Below are 27,367 nucleotides of genomic sequence, written 5' to 3'. Positions count from 1 at the left end.
ATTAGGTGAGAAAAATTTCTAAACAAACAAAAATTCACAAAAATACCTGAACCCTCCAATTAAGTAATTTGCCTGCCTGTGACTGGAGAGCAGAATTCTGACTCACTGACCAGTTTTCTTTTCGCTAAGCTATGTCACTTTGAATTGAGAAAAATACTTTTTCCCTAGAGTAGAATAAAATCATTTAGGGAACACACACCTAAGTCAACATGAAGGATTTGAACAAAATTCACAAATGGACTTTTGGAAAGAAGTTGGAAACAGTCAAGTAATCTGAAAATTATTTATTTTTACACTCTGTAAAATTCTGCTTTTGTAATAGCTCCTGCAAAATGTAACACTGTGAAACAACTGTAGAAAACAAGGAAAGTTGCATGTACCCTAAAGAACATGAATATTACTGAGCTGGAGAAATTCAGATGGGAAGCATAAATATGCAGCCTAAGCCAGATGATAGCTGAGTTGGTGGGTAATGTGAGATCAAAGCCTGACCAGCCCTTTTCAAGACCCCTGCAAGGTATGTGAAGTACCTGTAGAGCATCATGTAATCTTTCCCTGTGACTTCCACAAATGCAAAGACTGAAGATGAGGGCAGAAGGCTGGCAGTACTAGGGCATCCCCATGACACAACATACCTGAATTCTGTGAAGGACACGGTTGGCAAGGTTCTCCGAAAGCATACTCAGTGCTGGCACAACAGCATTCAGACTTGGTAACAGCACCAAACAAGGGTTTGACACACTGGCCTCTCTTGTATCCACCATAGCATGTGCTCCGCATGTGTGTGTCTGAACAGGAAGAAGCATCTGTCATCACACTATCATTTCTAACAGACGGGAACCCCCCAGGTTAAAGTTGAAGCCGGCTTTATTTAGCCATTGTCACTGTTCTTACTCACAGAGAATGCCTCTGGTATTAGGCCTCAGTAGAAAACAAAACAAATTCTTCAGCTTCCAAGCATTGGAAACCAATTACTAGACTCTTCCAGTGTTCTAGGGACTATTATGGTTTAGCCAACTGTGAGGTCCTTAAGGGCTAGGATTATACCTCACTCATTGTTTTCTTCCCCAGGCTTGTACAGAGAAGACAGTTAATAAATGATGAATAAATGATGGATGATCATTCAATCTCACCATATGATAAACAAGATTTTTATTAAAAATACAGCCCACCCCAACATAATCACACAATTATTGAGTATCTGAATTAGATGTATTTTCAAAAAGGAGGATGCTTAATCTGTAAAATTATATAAATCTTAGATATTGGTCTAGCTAAGCAGTGTTATCTTTACCTCCAGGAGGGGATTTCCAGCTATGACCAATCTTTTCCCAGTTCAAAGGGGATTGGGAAAAATCCCCTTTGTTAAGAATAATTTGGATAAAATTTGTATCTATTTATTAATAAATCTGAAACTTCTTATAGAGCCACAAAAAACTATTATCATATAAGTTTCTTGATTATCCATATCCTCCTTTGAATTTTCTACCTCCCTTTGGACATTCAGTTCCTTAGATGAAAATGAAATGTTCATCATGAGATAATTAGGGACATATAGGTCAATTCACAGAGAAGGCAATGGCAACCCACTCCAGTACTTTTGCCTGGAAAATCCCATGGACGGATGAGCCTGGGAGGCTGCAGTCTATGGGGTCGCTAAGAGTCAGACACAACTGAGCTACTTCGCTTTCGCTTTTCACTTTCATGCACTGGAGAAGGAAATGGCAACCCACTCCAGGGTTCTTGCCTGGAGAATCCCATGGACAGAGGAGCCTGGCAGGCTGCCATCCATGGGGTCGCACAGGGTTGGACACGACTGAAGCAACTTAGCAGCAGCAGCAGCAGGTCAATTCAAAGACCATTATCAACAAAGGAGGGCTGGAGAAAACTGAGGACAACTAGGACAAGGAAGAAGGAGAGGTGTGGAATCCTTTGGTTTTCATTTATCTCAGCTCATCTTTCTATCCCTTGAATTAATATTCACATTATATAAGAAAAAAACTGATCCTATTGGTCTGTTGCCCACAGATATTAATTGTATCATACCTGCTGCAGTAGAGTACATTTGTTATTGGTTGATTTTACTGACAGAGGGTGGATCTCTATTGTACATCTAGTTATGGCTGTAATCTTACCAACACACACACGTCCATCCAGACCCACGGCCAGTCCAGGAAAGCATTCACATCGGTAGGAACCATCAGTGTTGACACAACGCCCATTCATGCAGATCCCAGGTGTTTCACACTCGTTAATATCTGTGGTGGGGAGAAGCACTTATTAAAAATGAAGTCACTTCATCTAAAACCATAACGTGCTTACATGTCTAAGACTTGAAAATGGAGAAGATTTACAATAATGTGCAGCATCAACAATAAAAACTCAATGAGATGTATTTCATTTTCCTTTGAGGAAACAGGAACGATAACTGAGAGATAAACTGTCAGAGTTTATTTCTTTTCCATATAAAGCTATTTCAATAATATTCTCCTGAGATTTTTTTTAATCCAAAGTAAGAACCATAAAGCAAAAACAGAACTGGGAAGAAGGAAAGTGACAGCTAAAAGACAAAGGGTCTTGTGTAATGTTTCACATGGCAGTTCTTCCAGGACTGTCAGAAATTTAGCTTGATAATAAACTGCATCTTTGACCTGGGCAGGAAGCTTCTCCGTTTGGCATCCAACCCTCAGACTGGTTGTCCATTCCAGTTATCACTCACGCCTTAACTCACGCCTTAAATCTCTGGGACAATTAGAATGGCATGAGGAGACACAGAACTAAAGCCTAGATGGAACACCATAAAAAAGGAACAGAAAATGAATATAGATGATTTTGATGACCATTCCAAGCCAACAACAGCAGTGTAAGCAAATGGAACCCAGCAAAGAAAAATCTCTCTTACACATTACAAATATTTTACAGTATCATATGTGTATATTAGGGGAGTCTGGTAAAAGACTTTATTGGGCACATACTAATAATAGCAGATATTTTCCCCCTCAATATGGGGAAATGGAAATGATACCAAAATTCTGTTTTGGAAAACATATAACACTTAGAAGCAAGTCGTTTTATAACAACTCCTTTTATAATATACAACTAGTATATGTGAATATTTCCTTTCTTCTGACCTTAAAAAGGCAAATTGAGACTGAAACACCTCTGCATTTTACTCAGCTTGTGTTATTTGGCACAAAATATATTCAGATGGTCCAAGATTCCGTGTACAGATTGTATTTTAAAACAGCAGTTATATTTAAATACATGAACTCAAATTGGTTCAGTTATTCAGGTCACTTTTTTTTTTTCAAATTGAGATCTACAGTAAAATGGTGACTACAGCCTGAAAAATAATACAAAGGCTTTTTACTGGGGACAGAGATGAAATGGAGATCCAGAGAGCACTGCTCAAAGTGAGCAGCCTCAACCTTCAGAGAGTGATCAAGGGAGGCCAGGCTGGTCATCAGACTAGTTAACTGTAGAGATTAAATTAGCATTTTTCATTCAGCTTTGAACAGTCACATCTTTGGGGGATCAGAACCAAGTCCTTAGCACTCAGAGAAAATCTTATTTCGTGACATCAAGAGAAAAATTATGGAAGAGAAATACAGCATAAAAGAAATTTCTTTCCTTTTTCTTCCTTTATTTCTATATATCAGAATAAAGAAGACATAGGGAAGAATAGGGAGCATTCTTCCCTTCTCTTTCTAGCTGTTTCTTAAGCTTGAATGGTAAAGTCAGAGGAGAACTTTTAATCGTCAGGCACTTCCAAATGAATGGAACAATCCGTTTATCGATGAGACACTAGTTCACTGATTGCGAACAGTTGCAAAACCTAGTTTCACCTATGAGGTCATAATGTGTTTTGAAACAGTTACATCAGCATCATCTATTGGCCCCCCTGAAGAGGCCGTGGCCTGGATCACTGGCAGCCTGTAGGCATCGAAAAGGAATCTTAGCAAGCTCCAAGGTAAGAGGAGCGTGTGTTCTCAAAAAAGGTCTGTTCACAAAGGGGCTTTCACATTTCCTTGTGTTATTTTGTTTGGAAGCCTAGTTCCAAATATTCCAGCAATCATTCCCTTCCCCCTTCTTTCTCACTTGTACAGAACTTAATCTAACAATCTGTTGCTTTGTTGTATGCTGTCTTAATATTTCCATGTGTTAATCTTGTCTTCCTGATTATAAGCTCCTCCCGACACATAGCTCAGAAGTACAGAAATCAATTTCCTACTTCTAATTTTAAAAAAAAGAAAAAAGTTTCTCTTGCTGTAAAGGCAGATTTGCACAATATTAAGAGCCACTGATGAGAAGGTCATAGAGAATGCAGGTAAACAACCAAGGGCTAGAAGCTCTTTTAAGACTAGAGAAAATACACATCATGCGAAGACTTAATAAACACAAGGCTTTCTTCCATAACATCTTTACCAAAGCTGCCCACCAGGGGCACTCAGAGAAGCACCATACAACTTTCTCCTGCCTTCTCAACCTTGAATTGCTTGACACTCCACACTTATACATCTGAAGCTACGAGCAGAAGGCTTTGAATACATGCCATATTTTAGCAGATTTCCTGGACCTGTTTTGAGTATGAGGTTCCTTAAGAGCTTGGTTCCAACTCAGATCTTGGACACACATGCAATAGTTACTCATCCTTGACTACATTAGGCAAGAGACACTAAGCACAAACTTATCTCTGATGACTTTGCTCAGGACTTCAATGTTCAACAGCACAAATAAAAATTTTCATTTTGTTTCACTACCTGGAGCAAAAAGATTATTCCAAAAGTTACAGAACTAAACAATGGTTCCTGGTTCCTTTATTTCTTCTGTTTAATCCTGTTTTCCTTTTTTTGCTTAATGTGACTTGATAAAGTTTAAATAAATTGTGTTTCTTAAGGTATCTCAAGGCAGTTACTAAGAGATCATTGTAGTAACTCTCTACAATATTTTGTTCAGTGAAGACATAAGAGGTGGCAAATGACAGCCATCAAGAAGCCAACTGCAATTATTCCTCAACTACAAGGAAGAGATGGAACTCAGCTTATGCAATAAGATGCTCACGGCTGTTGGTAGTCCAAATGAAAGTTCAGCTTCTCATTCATTTGCTATGGAGCCTGAGGCTCTTTTGAGAAGACATCAAAACACCCTTTCTGAAATAAGAACAGCCTTCTGAGTATAAACCGTAGCTCTCTGGATGGCTTAATTTAAGAAGTTCCAGTCAGGTTTACTAATCCAGAACTAGGGGTACTATAAATGGGGAGAATTAATAGGGAAACATGGTAGCTTTAAGCAATGTAGAGAGGAGAAAAAACGGGTGAAGAATATGACTGAGAGTTTTATAGCACAAACCTTTACAATAACGCCCATCTGATGCCAGCTGAAATCCAGGTTTGCAAATACATTTAAAACTGCCATCTTCGTTGATACACATTCCATTAAGGCACATATTTCTTATGCTGCATTCATCCATATCTGAAAAATATAGAAGATGTATTTTCTTAATGACCAGATTAGTAAGCTTACAAAGGAAGCCAATCTGGATCAATATAGTTTTATTTCTTCACATTTCTTTACTTCTTGTTATTATTACCTAAGGTTAATTTTCATCCAAATTATAGCATACAAAGAGAAGAGTGGCATATGAAATATGTATTTTAAGTTCTCAATTTTTGACCTGTGCTTGCAAACTACAGGGCTAAACTATAGGATGTGTGTGTATATATATATATATATATATATATATATACACACACAAACACACACACATATGGGCTTCCCAGGTGGTGCTAGTGGTAAAGAACCTGCCTCCCAATGCAGGAGACATAAAAGATGAGGGTTCTATCCCTGGGTTGGGAAGATCTCCTGGAGGAGAGCATGGCAACCCATGCCAGTATTCTTGCCTAGATAATCCCATGGACAGAGACGCCTGATGGACTACAGTCCATAAAGTCGCAAAAAGTCGGACATGACTGAAGCGACTTAGAAAGAATGCATATATACATATATATGTATAACAAGCATATACAGATTTTGAAATATATATGTATATGTGTATATGTATACACATATGTATATATATACATTCATATAGAATTATATATCTATGAAATTTCATATAAGCATATATTTTCATATAAATATTGGGGTGGCCAAAAAATTCACCTTACAGAAAAACCTGAACAAACTTTTTGGCCAACCCAATATATATATTTACAGATTCATATAACTTCTAATATACTGAAAATAAAAACAAAATCAAAATTAAGAATGATTAAATTTGAAATGTATTTAGGCTATTTCCCGATTCTTTGAAAAGGAGAAACCAAAGAACAGCTTGTAGTTTGAATTTTAATAGGGGTAGGAAAAAAGTATTTTTAAAATGAAAGACAACTATAGAGCATAGCCATGACAGCTAACCCTTAGGATCCCTTGATCATAGGGATATTTCTTGAAATTCATTATTATGCTATTTTATTTAACATGCAGCTCTTAGGAGGCACTTGCTCTTCTAGACACAGTGTGTTTTCACTTACAGGCTTTAGTCAGACCAAAGTAATTTATGATTTTTTCTTTTTTAAACAAGATTCTATCCCAACTGAGAATTTTGGCATTAAGTCTCTGAATTGAATCACTGAGATAATATTCTGCCAAAAATGTTTCTAAGAACAATTTTGAAATTCTTTTAATGTATGAATAGATTCTTGGGGTCTTTCCCAAAGACGTTGGGAAAGATGATAAGGAGCATTCTTCATTTTTTGCTAAAGGTCTAAGAAGTAGAAACTCATCAGTAATTGTCATATTTTCAATTTCAGAAAAATAGGCAGAGGAAAAGACAAAATGAAAAAGCCCAATTCAAAGTGAGGTGATTAATTCAACAGGCAATATGAAGACTGACTTTTAATCATCAATATTTCTCTCAAATTTTACATTTTTCGATACTCATTAGTAATATTTCATTACTACACACATACTTTAAACAAAAGACTTTTAAGTGACTGAAGAATGCATGATATTAGGTACGTTTTTATTTTTTTTTTACTGTACAAATTCTGACTGCTTAAAAGTCATAAGTAATGATTTATGTTATAGAAGTTTCATCACTAGGAATCTTTGAAAAGCAAGCTCTGCTCCTATATTTAAAATGTTACTTGACTCACACAAAAGTGAATTAAAGGAATTAATACTATTGAAAAGTTAGGTTTCCTCCCAGATAACCACAGGTGAATATATATTTGACACTTGGACCTTTTACCAAGTATTTGACCTGGTCTTGTTAAAGATTTTTGGTACTGAAACTGCAATGGAAAAAGCCCAATAACATTATTATTACATTATATTACCTTCACAGTTCTTCCCATCTCGTGTGACGTGAAATCCTGCGTTACACACACAATGGAAACTGCCATCTGTGTTGATGCAACGTCCATTATTACAGATACGGCCATTCTGTAAACATTCATCAATGTCTAAAAGCAGAGTTAAAAAGAAAGAAATAGCTTTATTTAGGGGATTTAAAATTATTTTACTGCTCCTTATCACCATCTTCAAACTCATGATCTTAGTCTTGGGTTTTAGTTACTAAATAATATCCTTCAACATAAATTCATAATTAAACAATATGAAATGTAGTTAGGATTACTAATAAAAGTTTGAAAGACATATGAAAGAAAAGATGCTAACATAACAGCATTCAATCTAACTCTAATTTCTAATAAGACTCCCTACATCTCAATTCTATAAACAAAATAGGTTCTTCTGTATCATTTCCTAGCTAATTTAATGAGCCAGAATATATCATTATGTACAGTGAGCTTTGACTGATGTCTTTTAAGACATGATCGAAAAAGCAGATCTGATGATAGCTATATCAGAATAATTAAACAGAAATGCCATTAAAAAAAAACAGTTAAAAAACTTAATTCCATCTGAAAACTATCAATCATTTGGCTCTGAAATGTCTACCTTCCTTATGGCAATTCCGGTCCAAATACAGTTTTGTTTATAAATTCCTAGTCTCTTTTATAACTTTATGAGTATTCTGTCTACCAAACAAAATATTGGTACTTTGGGGATATTTTCCCTCTTTTTTCTTTTGTGTTTAAAAATTATGCCAAATTAAATAACAGAGCAGGATATGAAAGTGTTAAAAATGACAATAATTCAAACAACCTGAATCTGATCTCTCATTTAAAGATTAATAATTAACCTAAAGTGGACAACAAGGTACCCTGGATTATCTATTCCCCTCAGTTTCCAGGCTACATGCCTGGATGAACATCAAAGGGGATGAACACAAACCATCCTGTCTACCGAGCACATAACCTATGCCAGGGCTTATTCCCCAGGAGACAGAGGCCAGGGCGCTGAGCAGAGCTGGATGGGAGCAGATCTCTCCATGCAGAGTGGAGGCCACGTGTCTCTGGGTATAAGCGCTCTAAACGTCCTCTGGGCGACAAGAATGTGCTCTCATGGCATACTGGTTATTCTGACTGTCTATCCTGTGTCTGCACGGTGTCTTGTGGTTGACCCTCAGACGCACTTTCTTTCTGGGCAGATCCAGCAGCGGTTTCCACACGAGTCATTGGACTAGCTGAGGCAGTCTGGGCTTTCCTTCTGTCTGATCTTTGTGCCAACAACCTACAATCGTTTTCTCTCTCATTTATTTCTTAATCCTTACTAAAATCTGACTCGCTCCACACTCTAAAAAAATAGTAAAAAGCCACATATTCTTCAGCAGACTTTTTTTTTTAAAGATTTTATAATCTACTTTTTTTTTTTTTTAAGGATTCTATAATCTATGGAGGCCCAAGGATAAAATAAACAGGATAAAGAGTTCAGCTTTTTCTCTCCTCGCTAATTTGAAAATGCTATCGGGGCTCTGCTGCCTTACCAAAATAAATGAAAGGCTTGCCATTCAAAGTCTCTTCTGTGTTTCTGTATGTTTCTTCTGTCCCCTTCTGTTCAGTTCCTCCTGTCCTCCTTCTCAGCTGAGTTTACAGCCTTTCTGACCATTCTGTGACCACTTTCATCTATCTCCAAATGTGAGCACGTTATCAACTTCTCGTGTTTGAGATAAACTTAGCACTAGCTCTTAAAGAACACAGTACTTGAAGCTTTTAGGTAATCCTCAGTCTCTAATAAATTAAGTCTCAGACTGATGACAGTAACATGTACCTACACTGGCTGGTTCCCACCCTAGCAGAGTGCTTTCAATCATGTCTTCCATTTGCTTATTTAATAGTGCTGTCTTCTGAAACACTGGTTTCAGTTTATTTTCCACTATTGAAAAATGCCTAGTATACTGTGTGTATGGACTGATTATTTTAAACAAAAGTCATAAAAAAGGACCTAAGCTCAGTTAAAAATTCAAACTATACTTGTAATTCAGTAAGTAGGCCATTAATAGAAATATTAACAGATTCAAATGTTGTACTCCAGGTTTTTCTGCTCAAAATTGCCATTTATAAGTAGTGTACTAAGATACACTGATGGCAAGAAATCTCCAAGTCAGAACCAAATTCAAAGATTTTTAAAACAGTCACTAATAAAAAATAAAAACACTTGTATGTCTTCAACTCATATAAAGAACTTTTGCAAAAAGAGGCAAATAAAATTAACTCATTAATGGCTGACAAATTTTTAAAGTAATACAAACTTCCCTATATTTCCCTGCATTTAATTTCAACAGAGAATTTTCTTGCTTTTATCTGCCTTTACTTGATCAATGATAATAGATCATTCTGTGCCAAATTTATAGAGATATAGATATTTGAGTCCCCTGAAGTGGGAAGCACATCTTAATTATTTTTATTTCAGAAACTCAGTATAACATTGCTATATTTAAAATGGATAACCAACAAGGACCTACTGTATAGCACAGGGAATTCTGCTCAATGTTATGTGGCAGACTGGATGGGAGAGGAGTTTGGGGTAGAATGGATACATGTATATGTATGGCTGAGTCCCTGCACTGTCCACCTGAAACTGTCACATCGTTAATTGGCTATACTACAATACAAAATAAAACGTTAAAAAAAAATAAACTCAGTACATCAAAGTCATCTAAGATGACTTTTGGGTGGATTAATAAGTCAACTATTAAACAAAACTGAAGGCAAATTTTTATGAGGAAACTTTACAGCAGGGCTTCTCCAAATTTAACATGCATAAGGATCCCTGGAAGATCGTGTTAAAATGCTGATTTGGATTCAGCAGGTCTCAAGTGGTGCTTTAGCTGCTGCATGTCCAACCTGCCCCTAGCTGATGCTACTGCTGACCACACGAATCAGCAGCAAGAACTTACAGGCACTTCTTATCCTTCAGGCCTTTCCATTCAGCAACTAATTGCAGAAAATTTCACCTGAAAGTTTCCTCTGTTTCTCTGTCAACAAAAGACAACCCTATTCCCTAGCTTTCTGATTAAAATTTAAGAGACAATAGTGACAAGGCAAAAAAAAAAGGGGGGGGGTTTGGTAAAAAGAAGATATTCCCATAGGCACAGAAGCATCTTTTAAAATAACTGGAATGTTTGCCAGATTTTATGATGTAACATAAAATTATGATGTAACATAATTCGGAGTAACAATATGTAGAATTAAGTGCAAAAAGCAATGGGAGTATCTTAGTCTCTCCAAGCAAGGGTTATTTAAACTCCATGGAATTCCTCCAAAGCAAACTCCTTACTTAGCATACACGTCCCCCATGCCAAGCTCATAGAACGTACCTCGGCACTCTGTCCGCGTGAGTGTGCTCTGATAGCCAGGTCGGCACTGACAGGTGTAAGAGCCCTGCGTATTAATACACTCGCCACCAGCACAAGGGTTCTTCTCACATTCATCAACATCTGCAAAGCATGGTGTATTTTAGTAAGAAGTTAGATGGCCATAACTCTAAGACCATTTTGTTGGTTTCCTTTACATGTTAAAACACTTTCAAGAAGTAAATAGCGTAATGAAAGGTTGCTTTTTCTTTCCACTACAATAACAGTGCCACCAGCCACTTGAAGACTGGTTGGGTGGAGCAGTTAGAGTGTATTATTTTCCTGTGTCATTCTTCAGAGTAAAATGCCAAATAGTAGCAACTCAACACTCCAAGCTAATAAACATTTTCTCTTCCCTGGGTCTGGTCTAAGGGAATCAAACAGACTAACATTTCAGAAGTGGCTTCTGGGTAGGATTCCGAGTGTCTCTTGAAACTCTCTATTTCAATAAAAGAAGGCCCAACCATATCTAAGCATTCCTTTCTGAGTTGCTTTAAGAGTATTACAACGAACCATGAAGCTATCGCAGTTTAAAGGACGCGTCTCGCCCACCATTGAGGATGCCACCACCACCACCTTGCCCCCAGACAGGCTCTCACTAGTTTTATAGTCATTTAGAGCTACCGGTATACTTACAGGTAAACTGGCTTCTATTCCTCTGTAAAAATGAGGAAGCTAAGGCTTATGGAAGATAACCCACTTGTCTGAAGTCACAAGCTTCTTGTGGCAGATGCAGGTCTGATCTCAACTCTGAGTAAGATGTTCCCTCTCCCACCTAGCTCTGGAGGACCTCTAAGGATTGAAGCACTCTCTCCTAATGGGCTACTTGAAGGGGCTTTCAACAACAAGTTATTCTTGTGTTACATTTCCTTCCTTCACTAACTTGACTGCCTTGTCAACAACTTAAAGTTTCTTGCTTTTGCCTTTAATGACTAACTAGACAGAGTTGGTGAGTTATTCATTCAAATTAGTAACACATGCAAAGTTTCATAATTTGGGGGTATTTTTAATGCTTTGTTTTAATGGTCAGGCTTCAATACAATGTCACAAGTTAGAGTTACCAGCAATGCCTTGAATTTATTTTACAATGAAAGTTAAAAGCCATTATAGTAGGCATAGGATTTTCCTGGTGGCTCAGTGGTAAAGAATCTGCTGGTCAGTGCAGGAGATTGGCTTTGATCTGTGGGTCAGGAAAATTGCCTGGAGAAGGAAATGGCAACCCACTCCAGTATTCTTGCCTGGGGAATCCCATGGACAGAGTAGACTGGTGGGCTACAGTCCACGGGGTCGCAAGAGTCAGACTCGACTTAGCAACTAAGCAACAACAAACAATAGTAGGCATAATAATGCCCCCACAAACATGTTCATGTCCTAATCCCCAGAACCTGTGAATATGCTACATGGTAATGGGAGTTAAGTAAAGCTACTAGTTGGTAGAATATCCATTCCTCCTGAAATACACACCTGTGCTGTGTTGGGCTGTGCTTAGTCGCTCAGTCATGTCCTACTCTTTGTGACCCCATGGACTATAGCCCACCAGGCTCCTCTGTCCATGAGGATTCTCCAGGAAGTAATACTGGAGTGGGTGGCAATGCCCTTCTCCAGGGGATCTTTCCAACCCAGGAATCAAACCCAGGTCTCCCACACTGCAGGCAGATTCTTTACCAACTAAGCCACCAGGGAAGCCCAATATACAGCTGGGTCCAGTGTAATCACAAAGAAACATGAAAGAAGGTATTAGAAGAGAGAACCAGAGAGTTGGAGAGAAATTTGAATAAACTACACTGCTGGCGTTGAAGATGAAGAAACTGCCCTTTAGCCAAGGAAACAGACAGCCTCTAGATGCTGGAAAAGGCAGAGACATGGAATCTCTCCAAGAGCCTCCATAAGGAACACAGCCCTGCCGACACCTTGATTTTAGCCCGGTAAGAACTATGTCGGACTTCTAACCTATAGAAATATAAGATAACAAATCTGTGCCACTAAGTTTGAGGCAATCTGTTACTGCAGCCATAGAAAACCTATCCAGTCATGGAGCAGAGCTGCAACAGCCTCTCAGTGCCAGCCCAGTGGTTCATCACGTACCAATGCACTCCCCACGGAGGTCCAGCTGGAATCCTTTGTTGCACTCACACCGGTAGCTCCCGGGGGTTGGGATGCAGCGTCCGTTTTGACAGAGATAGCGAAAGAGCTGGCAGTAATCAGTGACGTTGACTGGCAGCACCCCTAAAGGAACAGCATGAGACCCCATTAAAATTATTTAAAATTAGAGGATCTTTCATCAGCACTGAATTCCATAATAACAGGGAAGATGCTGAACCGTTAAAGGAAGGACACTCGTTGGGCAAAGTCCATCTGGTACCAACAGAGAGTGTTTCCATTCCTGCCTACAGAGAGCACCTGGGCATCCTGGCACATGCGGCCAGGTACTGCAGCCCAGCAGTGGCCTGCTCCTCTGCCCACTTCTCCCTCCCCCTCTCTCTGCCTCACGTTCAAGCCACCAGTTGGCAGGGAAAAGTTTTTAATATTTAACTACTTGCAAAATTGCTTTGCATGATATATAACCCAAAGTGTAATTTTACACCTCCCCTCTATGAATCAGATTTAAATCTCTCCCACAATATCAGTAACAAAAGGATGCTAATTTCTGGAGAATATGAAACTGTCCATTTTCCTCTATGCAATAGGCCAGTTGAGAAATTTATACATGACACTGTGTAAATGAAATATTTAAGAATTCTAAACTTAATGACTTAAGCAGCATACACAACCACAACAAAATTAACCTGATTAATGCAAGGAAAGTAACTGGATGACTTTTTGAATTCTTACTTGGTGGTTCCCGCGATGGATATGGATATTCCACTGGTGGTCGAGGGATCATGATTTGAGGCCCAGGAGGAAAGCCAGGAGGGACAGGGTGAACGGGAGGAACGGGGCCAAGGGGTGGAGGAGGATATCCTGGCCTCTCGGGAATTACCATAGGGACGGAGCACAGCTTGTTGAAATCCTCTGGAAAAAACACAACGCAATAGCTGAGCTGCAGCATATGTCACAGGCCCATGGGAATCACCCTGACTGTTTAAAGGGATTCTGAATAAAATTGATCCACAAATGACATAGGTCAATTGAAGAAAAGGCAAAAAGCCAACAGACTTCATTCCCATCGCTAATACCCAGAGCAGCAATCACGCAGAAACAATAATTCAAAACCAAAAAAAAAAGAAAAATTTCCCATGGTAGTACCACATACCCCTCCTAAAACCTAATAAGTCTTTACCTATGCCAAAATTGACCTCAAGGTAGCATAGAATAAGATGCCACGATCTCCACCCAGTCTTCCCACCTGTGGCTCCCACAGAGCTCTAAAGAATACATGATTTATTTGATGTACATTGTAAAGCCTCTGGTAGTCTTTAGCAGGGATGAGGCATGATCAGATGAACATTTTCAGATCATTCTCATTGGCATCTGGAGAAGGTACCAGAGAGAGACAAGGCTGCTGCAGAAGACCAAGGGCAAGACAAGGATGGCTGGACCAGGGAGCTGGACAGAAGTAATCACATTGGAAGCATATTTAGAGATAAGATAAATGGGTTGTGCTCAGGGAAGGAGTAAATGTCAGTAAATAAGGGAATAGGAAATCATAGGAAAGTCATAACTGGGGAGAACAGGAAATCAGGAGTGAGTTGTAGTTTTCCACTTGAGAAACAAGGTTGACGTTAGTGCCGTCTGCTGAGATGGGAAAGACTGTGATGGGAGCAGGTTGGTGAATAGAAGCCAAAAGCTGAACAGATGAATTCTGAGATATCAGACATCCACGTGGAGAAGTCACATAGTAGTTTTATAAGAGAGTTTGAAGCCTAGAGAAGAAGTCAGGGCTGCTGCTAAGTTTGGGGGTTATCAGTGGACAGGTGGTGTTTAAAGTCATGGGAATGGGTGAGCTCCTATGAGGAAGGTGTGGAAAGTGAAGAGAAGGGAATAAGGAGACAGAGCCCTGATGAATACCTATTTGTAAAAGACAAAAAAGTGACAGAGGAGAAACAGTCCACGGGGCAGAAGGAGCACCAAGGGTGATGATCAACTGTTTCCCCTATGACTGCACATACAGACTGATTCCTACTTTCCACACTGCCAGTTCTTTATTAGAATAAATCATGTTTAGACTTGCAGCACATTTCAGGGAGGGACAGCAGGGAGGGAGACTTCCAAACTGGTATTTTTAAGCAGTATTCAAGTTTTGAGAAGGGTATTTATTTAACTATCCATTTTCATGTTTCCTACAAATAGCCATATTTTGTCATAGTTCTCTTCAAAAAGTAAATTATATGATTTTTAAATTTTCTTTTTTCCCTCTTTCCAGAATGTTGATAATTTTATTACCTCTGTCACACAGGAATTCTCCCATAGATACTTTCCATGCTACCTTCATCCATTAATAGAAATTAGGCTAGTATTTTTTATTTTCCTTGTGGACTAAAATCTGACTTATTCAATGACACAGTAATATGTCTTACTGAAATGTATGCATATTTCAACCTCATTGGACATACTGTCCACTACATTTGGCTAAAAATACCTAGCTACCATGTACTTTGTTGTTATTTTCTGATCCATTACTGAAACATTTTCAATCATATCTGACATTTCCAGCTCAGATTAAGTTTATGTTTTCAGAGAATTCTATTATGCATTATTGATCTGGAATTTCAATCCACAGAGATTCAGTAATGCCTGACTGTATTTGGAAAGGATTTATATGTTGTTTATGCTTCCCTGAATCAGAATGCTACAATCCCTGTTTTCAAATCACAGTGATCTTTCTTATAGAATTATCACCTGGATGTGCCATATCCATCATTTCCTGGCTACCTGCTTTCTTACAACTTTCTACCATTAAGACTGTGCAGCATTTTAAACAAGGATCATATCTAACTCACAATTAATTCATACTCTCAGCCTTACCTGGAAAATTGCACACAAGAGGAATTTATTAACTATGATAGATTTAGTTGAAATGCAATTGTACTTAGCTTCCAATCACCAATCAATCTTCTTTTTTAAAGGTCTTTTAGGATTACTAAAACGTCTTTTAAAGCTTCCCTGGTGGCTCAGCCGGTAAAGCGTCTGCCTACAATGCGGGAGACCCGGGTTTGATCCCTGGGTTGGGAAGATCCTCTGGAGAAGGAAATGGCAACCCATTCCAGTACTCTTGCCTGGAAAATCCCATGGATGGAGGAGCCTGGTAGGCTACAGTCTATGGGGTCGCAAAGAGTCAGACACGACTGAGCGACTTCACTTTCTTTCACTTTCTAGAATTCCTATAAAAGAAGTTGGATAGCTTATCAGCATTTCTGCTAATTAAGTGGTTATATTATTTTAGAGTGTGTCAGTCGCTCAGTCATGTCTGACTCTTTGTGACCCCATGGACTATAGCCTGCCAGGTTCTGTCCATGGGAATTCTCCAGGCAAGAATACTGGAGTGGGTTGCCATTCCCTTCTCCAGGGGATCTTCCCTATCCAGGAATCGAACATGGGACTCCAGCATTGCAAGCAGATTCTTTACCACTGAGGTACCAGGGAAGCCCAAGCATGCCATTAAATTTATCTTAACCTCTCCATGAAAGAGTATCAGTCTGGGTTCTGTACTTTTTCCTACTTTCTTTAGTTTAGTAACTTTCCATTTAGCCCCTTTACATTCAGAATCAGCAACATGGGGCTAATTTTGTTCAACTGATGTCCATCTTTTCTATCTCCATTTAACTTGGAGATGAAACTGATTATTTTTTTTTAAGTGAAAAGCTGACCAATCTGAAATAATCCTTTCTATGTTATCATTCTTCATTAAATAAGAACCTAGAGCTCTGTGGTATTGGTATGGAACATTTGAACAAAGAGCAAACACACACATCTACCTGAAAACTAGTTTGCTCTATCCATTTGCTCTACTCTGAGCCTATCTTGGGGTTGTACATCTTTCAGTGGTACCCCTGGGAGAGCAGCTCCCTGGAAAGTCACACAGGGGAACCAGGACTTCTGCTCCATGCTCCCTAAAGTAAGTCTTTAGGCTCATAAGCCTACTCTAGTCCTCCCTCTTCTATTCAAGGCCTGATCAAGACAGGAAAGAATTCACATCAATGCTGCTGATGCCTAAGTTAACATATATATTCAAAAAGCAATTCTCCTGATATCCATGCTGTATGTCTTAGTAGAAAGTCATGTGCTTCTAAACAGTGACCTACTATATGGTCCCCCTAATGAACTAAGGAGGGAGCATTATATTTTTAGGCTGTAGACAGTCAAAATGTATGGCAATATATAGCTTGTTATATGTTAAAATATATTGAAAAGACTTTCTTGCTTTTTAATTCATATATATAATCCTCAATAATAAACAGAAATTTAAAAATAACATCTGTGAGCAGGTCTATAATCCATGATCATGGGGCATTCATAGTCTGTGAATAGCACACTCTGAAGTATTTCATTAACTGTGCATTCATCCATCCTCATATTGACTTTCTCCCCTAAAATTTCCTGATTGAAACACACTTTCAGAAGCCAGATTGAAAAGAAACTATAACCCCAGTTTTTACCTACAACTGGTGGGAAAGATGTCACCTAATAAGTTGTACACTACCCGAATGCCTCCCATCAGCAAGTTTTTGCCAAGTACTGGTGAAGTGTTAAAAAAGCAGAAGGAATGTGGCATTGTAATGATGACTGAGACCCCCTAATGAAATTTATCAGCTAGCAAAAAAGCAATACAGGAACACATATGGGCCCAAAGCTGAGCAGATGGTATCTGTATCATAGCAACAGTACAAACCTAGAGAACTGAGCTGAAAGGTAGCACTTCCTGCTGTGGCTATCTTGGGATGTGCATGGATTAGGTCATATCTGAGTGGAAACTTAACCAACAAGAGGGCATATAACAGGTAGAGGTGATGGGGTGAGGAGTGGGGAGTAAGGACCTGAACTGAGGAGAAGTTTGGGAAGAAAGGATACTTGAGTTTAGAAATGCACAGGCTGGGTTCAAGGAAAGCTGAATTATATAATGTAATTAGAAAATAAAGCTACCTCGAAGAACAAGAATTAAAAGATGAACTGGGATCAGATCTGCAGACTTTTCTGCCAAAAAGTAAAACTTTATTTTCAAGAAATGGAGTGACTTGGACCACTAGATAAGTCTGAGTTTACCCTGAGAAAAATTTTCTGGACATCTTTCTCTACATTTTCCCCAGACACAATGTTTTAAAACTGAATTTCAGTTGAGATAGGCTTTGGAAAATGTTCTGTGGCAGCTGTGGACTTCACAGAGACCAGGTAGGAGGCTACTCAAATAGTCCAGATGAGAGAAAATAAGCTTTACATGGAAATGAATAAGACGTGGGAGAGAAATCAAAACAAAACAAAAAAAAATCAATAGGACTACTTGGCAAGGAAGAAGAGGGGAGTGTCAAATATTAGGGCAGGAAGAAATTTACATCCACAATAACTCACCTGAAAGGCTCTGAATAAGTTGACACTTATTCTAGTGAGCTTTTGAGCACTACGTGAGAGCCGAAAGAAATACATGAGGATAAGGAAGAGCCAGTTCTTCCAGACTGGTCAGGTTGCTAGCCAGCGGTAATTCGCAAGCTAAGTAAGATTCTAAGTACCTGAGAACAAGGTCATGTGTACGGACCTCTGTGTTTCCCCTGCTCAATACCTGGGGAAATTTCTCTGAAGGTTCTCTCTCTTATTTTCTGGAATCTTATTCACTTACCCTGGTTTCCACTAGAACTGCAGCATGCACATTATCAATGGGGCTTGCAGGAGTTGAGATGGGATGCTCTGTGGATAAATGGAAGGGCTCTTACCAGTTGCTCTGATGGGACACATCTCGGGGGCGACTGTGACCCCAGGAGACCAGCACCGGCCGACGTCGCAGCAGCACTGCATCTTGGTGATGGACTGTGGCAGCTGGTTAGAACAGCGCCCATTTGCCAGAGCTGTGTAACAGTATCCTGGGCGGACATCTGAGAAGACAAAGAAACCCCCACACAGGGGTCACTGAGATCAAACGTAGGGAAGACTCTCTCTTGCCCCCACACCTCCACATTTCCCTCTGGGGCTGGGGTGGGGTGAACAGAGGGACGGAAGCAGCAGTGCCCTGGAAGGGAAGCTGTGCGCACTGCACCGGGAACAATGCTCCTGATCCTCTGTTCCTCCGTTTCACACCTTCTGCCCCTGAGGGCTGGGGCGCTTGGCCCAAGTCCTGCATTCCATCCCCAAGGTGGGGACGAATGATTATAACCACATGGACCATCAGAAAAGAGAGATGAAGAACATCACTGGCGGTGACAGGGTCGTGTCTCTATACTGAAGGGAGGCTGTGTTGTCCTTCCTTTCAAAGGACTTAATTTGAGCCACTTTAGGCAAATGTTGATATAAATCTATTTTAAAACAATATGAAGTCTGCATGATAGTCTACATTTCTAAAAGATCTTATTTTTCAGTCTGAAACTGTCAGACTCGTGAGACTGTTTTTTCGAAAAGGAATGAGCCACTTTGCAGTCAGATCCAATGCTTGTTAGTCAAGATTTCCTTTGGTCCTGAGGCCCTAACAGATTTGATAAAGCTAATGATATACAAGTTCAAAATGTACACAGTTGCAAGTTCTTAGTGCTATAGGATACAATAATTCTTAAAGGAATCAAAAGTTTATTTTGGCAGAAAGGTATCTTCTCAAAGCAACAGAGGAAGATGTTTCTATCACTTTTTAAAAAGGTTTATTGACGGCTGTGCCGGGTCTTCACTGCCGTGTCGGGCTTTCTCTAGTTGTGCAAAGTGGGGGCTAATCTTCGTTGTGGTATCTGCGCTTCTCACTGCAGTTGTTCTTTTACTGTGGAGCACAGGCTCTAGGCACACGGGCTTCAGCAGTGGCAGCTCAAAGGCTCTAGAGCACAGTCTCAGCACACAAGCTTAGCTGCTCTGCAGCATGTGTGATCACCCTGGATCAGGGATCAAACCCATGTTCCTTGAATTGGCAGGCAGATTCTTTACCACTGAGCCACCAAGAAAGCCCATATATATATATATATATATATATATCACTTTTACTGGGTTACATCATGTCTGACTGTTGTCACAACACTGACACACTGAAGTACAACTCTGAGCTACCAGAAAAGAGCTTATGACAAAGGAAAAACCTAACTGTTCCATGACCCTTTGAGGTCATGCCATGGAGTAGCAGAGGCAGGGAGCCAACTGCAGAACACCTTGATCTGTCATATGTTAGGGGTATATCTCTCCAAGTAAAACATATCTCTGTACAGTTCTATAAAATAAACTTTTGAAATGTAACCAATATTTTAAATGTAACCAGTATTTTGTCATATGAAGGAATACAACTGGGAAATCCTCTTGTAAGGTGAAGAATTTGTTTATAGTCAAAAACCTGTCCCTATGTTTCTTGTAAGTTTGCATATTAACCATCATTTGATCAGAGAGGATCAGACCCATAATTGCTTTCATCTACACCACTCTTGAAAACACAAAGCCTTAAAATCTTACATGTTGCAATAAATTAATGGAATACAAGGAAAAAACCAAGGCTAACTTGGAAACACTTAAATTATTAACATCATGTGAAGATGGTTACAACAAACCTAGACAAATCATTAAGAGAAAATTGTGGGTCAGCTTTAAAGGATATGAGATTATTTCTAAAAAGTACTTAAAACCACTAGCATGTATGAGTATGCTTTCCAGAAATTTTTTGTGGTCCCAGCTCCTGCACCTTTGGTCAGACAGACAGTCTCAGCAAAGAGGCAGAACAAGTTTGATCCAGGGTAAATGAATGGAGAGGGGAGTGAAGACAAAGAATGCTCTGTGGAGATATGGGTGGCATCTCTCCTAGGAAGAAGGGGGAGAAACAGAACTTCCTGCTTCCTAATTTGCATTTCCTTAAAGCCACTAATACATCATATACTCCAGGATTAATATTTTGGGCATGAAAACCAAAGACTGTTAAGAATGGGAAGAGACGTTCAAAAACTGGCTTATATCCCAGCTTCAAATGAATTTGGTGGTCAAAACCCAGTATAAACACTTGACCAAAATTTGTATATACAATTTTCAGTGTGGGCTATCTTTCAGAGAAAAACTGAGACCTACAGCTGCCAACTTCAAACTCCTAATGAGCTAATGTCTATTATTTTGCAAATTATCTATGATATTATTTTACTGCCCAGCTGGCTGACTTACATGATAAATCAGTTGGTCAGAGACTTTTGAACAAAATGGTGAATGCTGAGGCTGGAGCAATTACCAACCACATTTGGGTTGCTGGCAGGTACTGATTTATCAATGGCACCTGCATCTACAATAATCATTTTACTAATTTTTCTTTCTTTTTTTTTGAAGGAGGGGTTCTGTTAAGAGAATACACACTCACATGACATAACTGTAACGAAAACCAATGGGAAGATTTGTGAAAAGCAGAACCAGTCAGAGGAACTGACCCTTGGACATACCAGCCTGAAGTTTTCCATGTCAACAGATGGCAGTGCCAAAGGAAATGGAAAGGAAATCATCTGATGCTAGATCACTTTGCCCAGAGGATATGGGGTGGCTTTAAAATAATCTAAAGATCTATGGGAATTGGAACTGAGGGGGAAGAATGGTAAGATTTAGAGGAGGTAAAGGGAGGTTGGCTTCCCTGGTGGCTCAGATGGCAAAGAACCTGCCTGCAATGCAGGAGACTGAGGTTCAATTGCTGGGGGCTGGGAAGATCCCCTGGAGAAAAGGGAGGCTGGAGGAACCGTAGACCTGGCCAAGACACTTGGCAGAAGAGGAGAAGGAAACTTTCTTCTTTTCTCCGCTTCTGAATCACCTGGCCTTTCTCTCCAGACCCAGAAATCACATTATATCAAAACAAATATATGATGGATTAAATGTGTGTTTGCAGGTCATCCTAGCCTGTCAACAGGTCTCCCCTAACCAATCACTAACACTAGTGTGGCCAACTGGGAGCTAGGAGCTGTGAGGCCCATGCTAGGTACACAGCATCTTAAGACTCCTAGGAATTGATGAGACGGAACACAGTAATATGAAAAGACAACCCTACGAAAAGTACTATAAAGTACCAAAGGAAGATCACAGAGCAAAAAATAAAATGCAATAAGACTGCAATATCTTTCAGGACAAAGGGAGAGTTGGGACTGGTGAGACCTGAGAGCTGCTAAACATGATAACATAAGGTAACAGGTGGAATATCATGGATCAAAGAGATGTCTAAGGAAGATACTACACTCCATGATCTACACACGGGCTTTCCTACTGGTTAGATTTACTAATTCCAAACAACCAACTTGCCAACAAACCTTGGATTTGTTCATAAGTTGGAGACTACACATATTTTCTTGTCACTGGGGATAATTTTAGGGGTCTTTGTGGTTTACCAAGGCAGGAAATATCAGCAGTAGAGAAGGCGGAAATGTCATTGGGATCATTCTATATAGCAAGTTGCTAATTATGGATACCATGTAGTTCCAAGGAGGCAGAAATGGTGCTTGCCTAGGAATATGGCAAGCAAAGGTTTACTGCATCCTGTGTTCATTTGGGAGGGGTCAGAAGCAGTGGGCGGGGTCCGGACTGTGAACTCAGCCCAAGTAGGAATATGAGCTCCCTCATTTATTAACTGCTTAAACAACTGGACCAAATTATTTATCTAAATTTCTTAAACCTTGGCTTTTCCCTTTCTACAGTACTGTTTTGAACATTAAGTCATATAATTTCCATAAAATACCTCACACCTAGGAGGTGACCCAGGAATCTTAGTTCCCTCCTTTTAGTAAAAAAAGTTAGTGTGGATATATCAGGCAGAAAGGAAAGAACTTTAAAAATGCAAACTCTATGATATGTAAATGTGTTAAAATGATTAAAGCTAATCATTTTAATGCCATTTGCGCTCTTTGAAGGTTAACAACAACAAGAAAAATCTACCTATTATCTGGCCAGGAAAGAACTTCTGCTAAGCATAAGCACTGGAGGTCATGTGCTCTTTGGGATAGTATGGGGAGAAAAAGGAGCTACATGAACTGTACTTGCCATCCTTTTATGCAATTCCAAGATCTATGGATAGATTCTGGAAAACTAGGCCATCCAGGCACCACGATCATCGTTTCTAAGAAAAACCCAGATATGCTTCCCTCATGAGTTGATCTTATTCAAATGTCAACTGGGAGACTGCCCTCAACTTTTATTATGTGTGACTAACTAAAAAGGAATTTAGAATTTTGGTGCAATTCTGTTTTGGTCTGAAATTCGTGGCCTGTGGTGAGGATGTGAAACTGTCTTTGAAAATTTGAGCCAGAAACAAACATCAAACGACAGCATTCATTTTTCTCCAGGGCCTTTCGCCACAGGTTTCCTAACTTTGCCCTTATAATAAGAAATTACTTATGTCAATATTCAAATACTTACGAGTACCTACTACATGTCAGGACTTGTGCTGAGAACCACCACCAGGAACATAAGGATAGCAGTTAGTGTTTCTTAAGGAGAACTATCTTCTTCATTACAGAGATAAAAACACATAGAAACACAGAATTTCCCTATAAAACCATGTATAATGAGTGTATCCTTAGGTTTGGGATGGGGGGAGAAATCACTTTCAGGTAAGCTGATCTGGGACACCTTCAAAGACAGAGAATCTGAGGAGAAGTTGAAAGGAGGCTAGAGTTGGGGGGTACATCCTGAGTGCTGCAACATGAATGAAGGAGTTGGTATGAATGGCCCATTTTGGGGGTGAGAAGGGGAGACTATAATGACAAGTCGGAAAGGTTGGAAGGGGTCAGAGAGTGCAGCTCCTTCACTATTGGGCTGTGCGTTCTTGAACTCCAACTTTATTCTAGAATACTGGACTTTGAACAAGTCTCAGCAATTATTAAATCCAGCAATTGTCAAATCTCTCTCTCTCTCTCTCTTTTTTTGACAACAGAACCTCTTGTTTAATTGATATTTTACATGGAAGCCTAACACCCTTCCAGATAAAAGGAAAATTACCTAGCATGTGTTCATGGGAGTTGGGGTGGCAGGAAACTTTTGTACTCAGCCTACCCCTTTTTTTTTTCCTGCCCCCTCTCCCATCCTAGCAATCCTAGAGGGCTTTGCAGTCCCATGAAGATTCCGTGGGACATAAATTGAAAACCACTAATTACCAAATCCTAGTGGAAAACTACCAGAGGTTCTTGAGCAAGAGAGTTATTTAATCAAAGCATCATTTTAGGAAGATAAATCTAAGAAGGTGGATTGTAGGGAAACCACAAAGCATGGATAGCAATGAAGAGATTGCTGCAAAACTTCTGACCTGAACTAACATAGGTCCCAGGAAATGACTGAAGGTGGGGGTAAAGAGACAGAGGTGTGGAGGATGGCTTCCAGGTCTGACAGTCACATCGCTGCAAAGTTAATTTTACACTGAGTATATCTGTAGGGTCTCCTGGACCATCTCTTTACGGGAGGTAGAAATTTCAAAACAAGACTGCAGGCGCCTCTGTTCTTTAAGAGAATGGTCAACTATTTAATAGATCTTCATGAAAGCACATTTTTACTTCAAGTAAGAATATGTATCTCCCTTGATAAGCTGTTTAGAATGATGTTTCTTACGGAATTGATTTAGAGAAACTGCACACTGCTTATAATCACACCTACCTATGCATCTGGTACCGTCTGGAGAGGTGTAAAAACCGGGGGGACATTTGCAAAAGTAACTGCTGACTGTGTTTGTACATTCGCCCCCATCACAGATTCCAGGAATAGTGCTGCATTCATCAATATCTGGAATGAAAAGAAGAGCTTCAGTATTCTTAGGACGCAGTATAAAACTGTCCATCATTCCAAGAATTCAGAGGTTAAGTCTTGTCAAATCGTGTCCCCAGAAATAGTGATCTTTATGGAATAAAAGCTGCCTGTACTTGTTCAATCACCCAGTCATGTCCAACTCTTTGCGATCCCATGGACTGCAGCATGCCAGGCCTCTCTGTCCTTCACCATCTCCCAGAGTTCGCCCAAGTTCATGTGCATGGCATCAATGATGCTGTCCCCCCAACTCATCTGACACCCTCTTCTCCTTCTGCCCTCAATCTTTTCCAGCACCACGAGGAAAAAAAAAAACAAACAAAAACCTGCCTACGGAATTGTTAATTCAAAGTCAGGGTGCTTCTTCTTTCCACACAGGTTCACCCAAGAAATTTACCAAATTTGCAAGATTAGAGCAAAATGAAAGAAATTTTGCCTTTAAAATCTAAAATTGGACAGTTGTTTCAAATATTTTGTTTAAAATTTTGTTTTCCCTTTTCATGTTTTGCATTGAGTTAAGCTCCCTTTCTTTTCATTCTATGTTCTGCATCGCTTCCTGAATTTGTTTTAGATCTGATTTTCCACAGATACTGAAACCCCAAAGAGAAGACCATGTGGTCTGACTGCTGACCAAGACGTGGCCAACTTGGTGTTCTCAGGGGCTCCCAAACTGGCACTATGATGATTTTCCGTGGGTTCAGGGAGCGAATTGTGGCAGACACTGAGACGCTTCACCAGATATCCTTTCAGGGAATGACTTGTTGTCCCAGATCTGGTAGTGCCGTCCAGAGACGGCCTCCAGCTTTCAGCTCCTCTCGGGACTGCCTGAGCTCCGAGGGCTGTCTCATCAGAGCTTACATCCTTCCCAGGCGCCCACATCCACTGGCTGATTGCAGAGGAGGGATAATGGTCTGGTCATCTCGCTCCAAAGGGTACAACTATGAAAACCACTCAAATCCCCCAATCCCCTGTGGGGTCAGCTGAGGTCAAAGCTGTGGTTAGTCCTCAGGGCCTGAGGCCACTGGGTCTCCTTAAGGAAGCAGTGGGAGTTGCTTAGGACAAATCTGACCATTTCCTTCAAGGAGAGCTTTTCAAGAGCCACAGTCAGACACTGACAGTTGTCAATAGATGCAGCACCAGTGAGGGGAGAGAAGAAATTGAGTGCTTCCTGCTGAGGCTAAAAGTGAACTCAGAGCCCTGGGTAACTGCGTGGCCTCTTCTCTAAGACAAGTGGGGCTTTCTGCACTGACCTAGGAAGAGGGACAGTCTGACCCAAGCTTCCTGGAACACTGCAGTGGCTAGACTGCCACTGTGAGGAGTTTAAAAATAAGAACCTTTCTTCTCTAGGTTCAGGACTGCTCTTCACTGGCAAAACAAAACAAGAGTTCTAAGTGGGCCAGATTCAAGTGTCTTCTGACTCAAGTTCACCAGGTTAGTCAAAAAGACAGCAGTGACACTGTTTCCATGCAGTTTAACCTTCTTAAAAGCAAAACCCCTATTCTTCTAGGCTAGGTTAGAGGCTAAACCAACCAATATGTCACTGCTTATGTTAGAGTCAGTGCTAACCCAGACAGATTGTCTTTGTGAAGTTGTGTAAGGAAAAAGGTGCATATTCTACTCTGACAGATATAAACATCACTGTGGAGTCAGTGAAAGTCAAGCAGAGAAACAGCCAAGGACAGAGCCTAAGAGTCCTGAACTGGCACAACCTTATTGTTCAGTCACTCTTGTGTTCGACTCTCTGCAACCCCATGAACTGCAGCACACCAGGCTTCCCTGCCCTTCACTGTCTCCCCGAGTTTGCTCAAAGTCGTATCTATTGAATCAATGATGCCATTCAACCATCTCATCCTCTGTTGCCCCCTTCTCCTCTTGTCCTCAATCTTTCCCAGCATCAGTGTCTTTTCCAATGAGTTGGCTCTTCATATCAGGTGGCCAAAGTATTAGAGCTTCAGCTTCAGCATTAGTCCTTCTCTAACCATAATCTCAAGGATCATTTTAAGGCAGCTCTTTAACATCAATCCTTCTGTATTTACCAGTCACACTCCTACCTAAAACCAACAAAAAGCCAAACAACTATATCAAAGAGCTTAGAGGATCCAACAACCTCATCTAAGGAGAGAGGAGGTTATAACACAAAGGTATTAAGACAAGTGCACCTTTCTCAAAGTATCCCTAAAAGTTAATGTCTGAGTCACATAACTAACAGCTCTCAAAAATTATGTGAACAGATAGTATCTATTAAAAGAAACATTTTTCTATGTGTTTGTAAAAAAGACTGCTGTCATCCTCATTAAGGTCACTTAACAGACATCAATATCCAAAGAGGTTATTCAAATCGATAGGGTATTATCAGAAAAAAAGTTATTTAAAAACAAGAATTAACTTTGGACAGGTGGAGGAAACATCTTCTTTCACATGCTGACTACTTTAGACTTGGACCCTTAAGACAACACAACAATAATAAGAGTTAATTTTTATTGAGTGTCAGGCATTGTCCAAATGCATTATGTCAACTCCTCTAACCCTCACACTATAGGCATGATCATAGAACCTGATTTCTATAACTCTGGTGCATTCCACTTAGGCCTTTAGAAAACTGGCATGAATAAAACCCAAAACAAGAACAAAGAGGTTCATGTCTAAAGTGATGTTAAACCCAAGTCTTCAACTGCCAGGGGCTGGACAGGGAGGAAAGGCAGGGTTTCCACCTAGATGCACACCTTCAAAGGTCAACAGGTCAGGAAACACACTGTA

The 27,367-nt window shown here is 39.9% G+C and overlaps 1 protein-coding gene across 1 annotated transcript in view; it reads right to left on the bottom strand.

Annotated features, from left to right (window-relative positions):
* The window catches only part of FBN1 (fibrillin 1), a 261,212-nt gene that overhangs the window by 105,331 nt on the left and 128,514 nt on the right, over nt 1–27,367 (bottom strand). The window contains exons 9-17 of the mRNA XM_081508461.1: nt 24,464–24,589; nt 18,622–18,780; nt 13,592–13,771; nt 12,845–12,985; nt 10,724–10,843; nt 7,341–7,466; nt 5,350–5,472; nt 2,136–2,258; nt 636–788 (exon numbers count right to left, since the gene is read on the bottom strand). Of these exons, the coding sequence (XP_081364587.1) occupies nt 636–788; nt 2,136–2,258; nt 5,350–5,472; nt 7,341–7,466; nt 10,724–10,843; nt 12,845–12,985; nt 13,592–13,771; nt 18,622–18,780; nt 24,464–24,589 (1,251 nt within the window). The remainder of the gene's footprint in view (nt 1–635; nt 789–2,135; nt 2,259–5,349; nt 5,473–7,340; nt 7,467–10,723; nt 10,844–12,844; nt 12,986–13,591; nt 13,772–18,621; nt 18,781–24,463; nt 24,590–27,367) is intronic.

The sequence above is a fragment of the Giraffa tippelskirchi genome, chromosome 7 (genome assembly GCF_054371585.1).
Source record: "Giraffa tippelskirchi isolate mGirTip1 chromosome 7, T2T-mGirTip1v1.2.pri, whole genome shotgun sequence".
NCBI lineage: Eukaryota > Metazoa > Chordata > Mammalia > Artiodactyla > Giraffidae > Giraffa > Giraffa tippelskirchi.
Note: the sequence above shows the minus strand (reverse complement) of the source record. Positions and strands in the feature narration are given on the sequence as shown.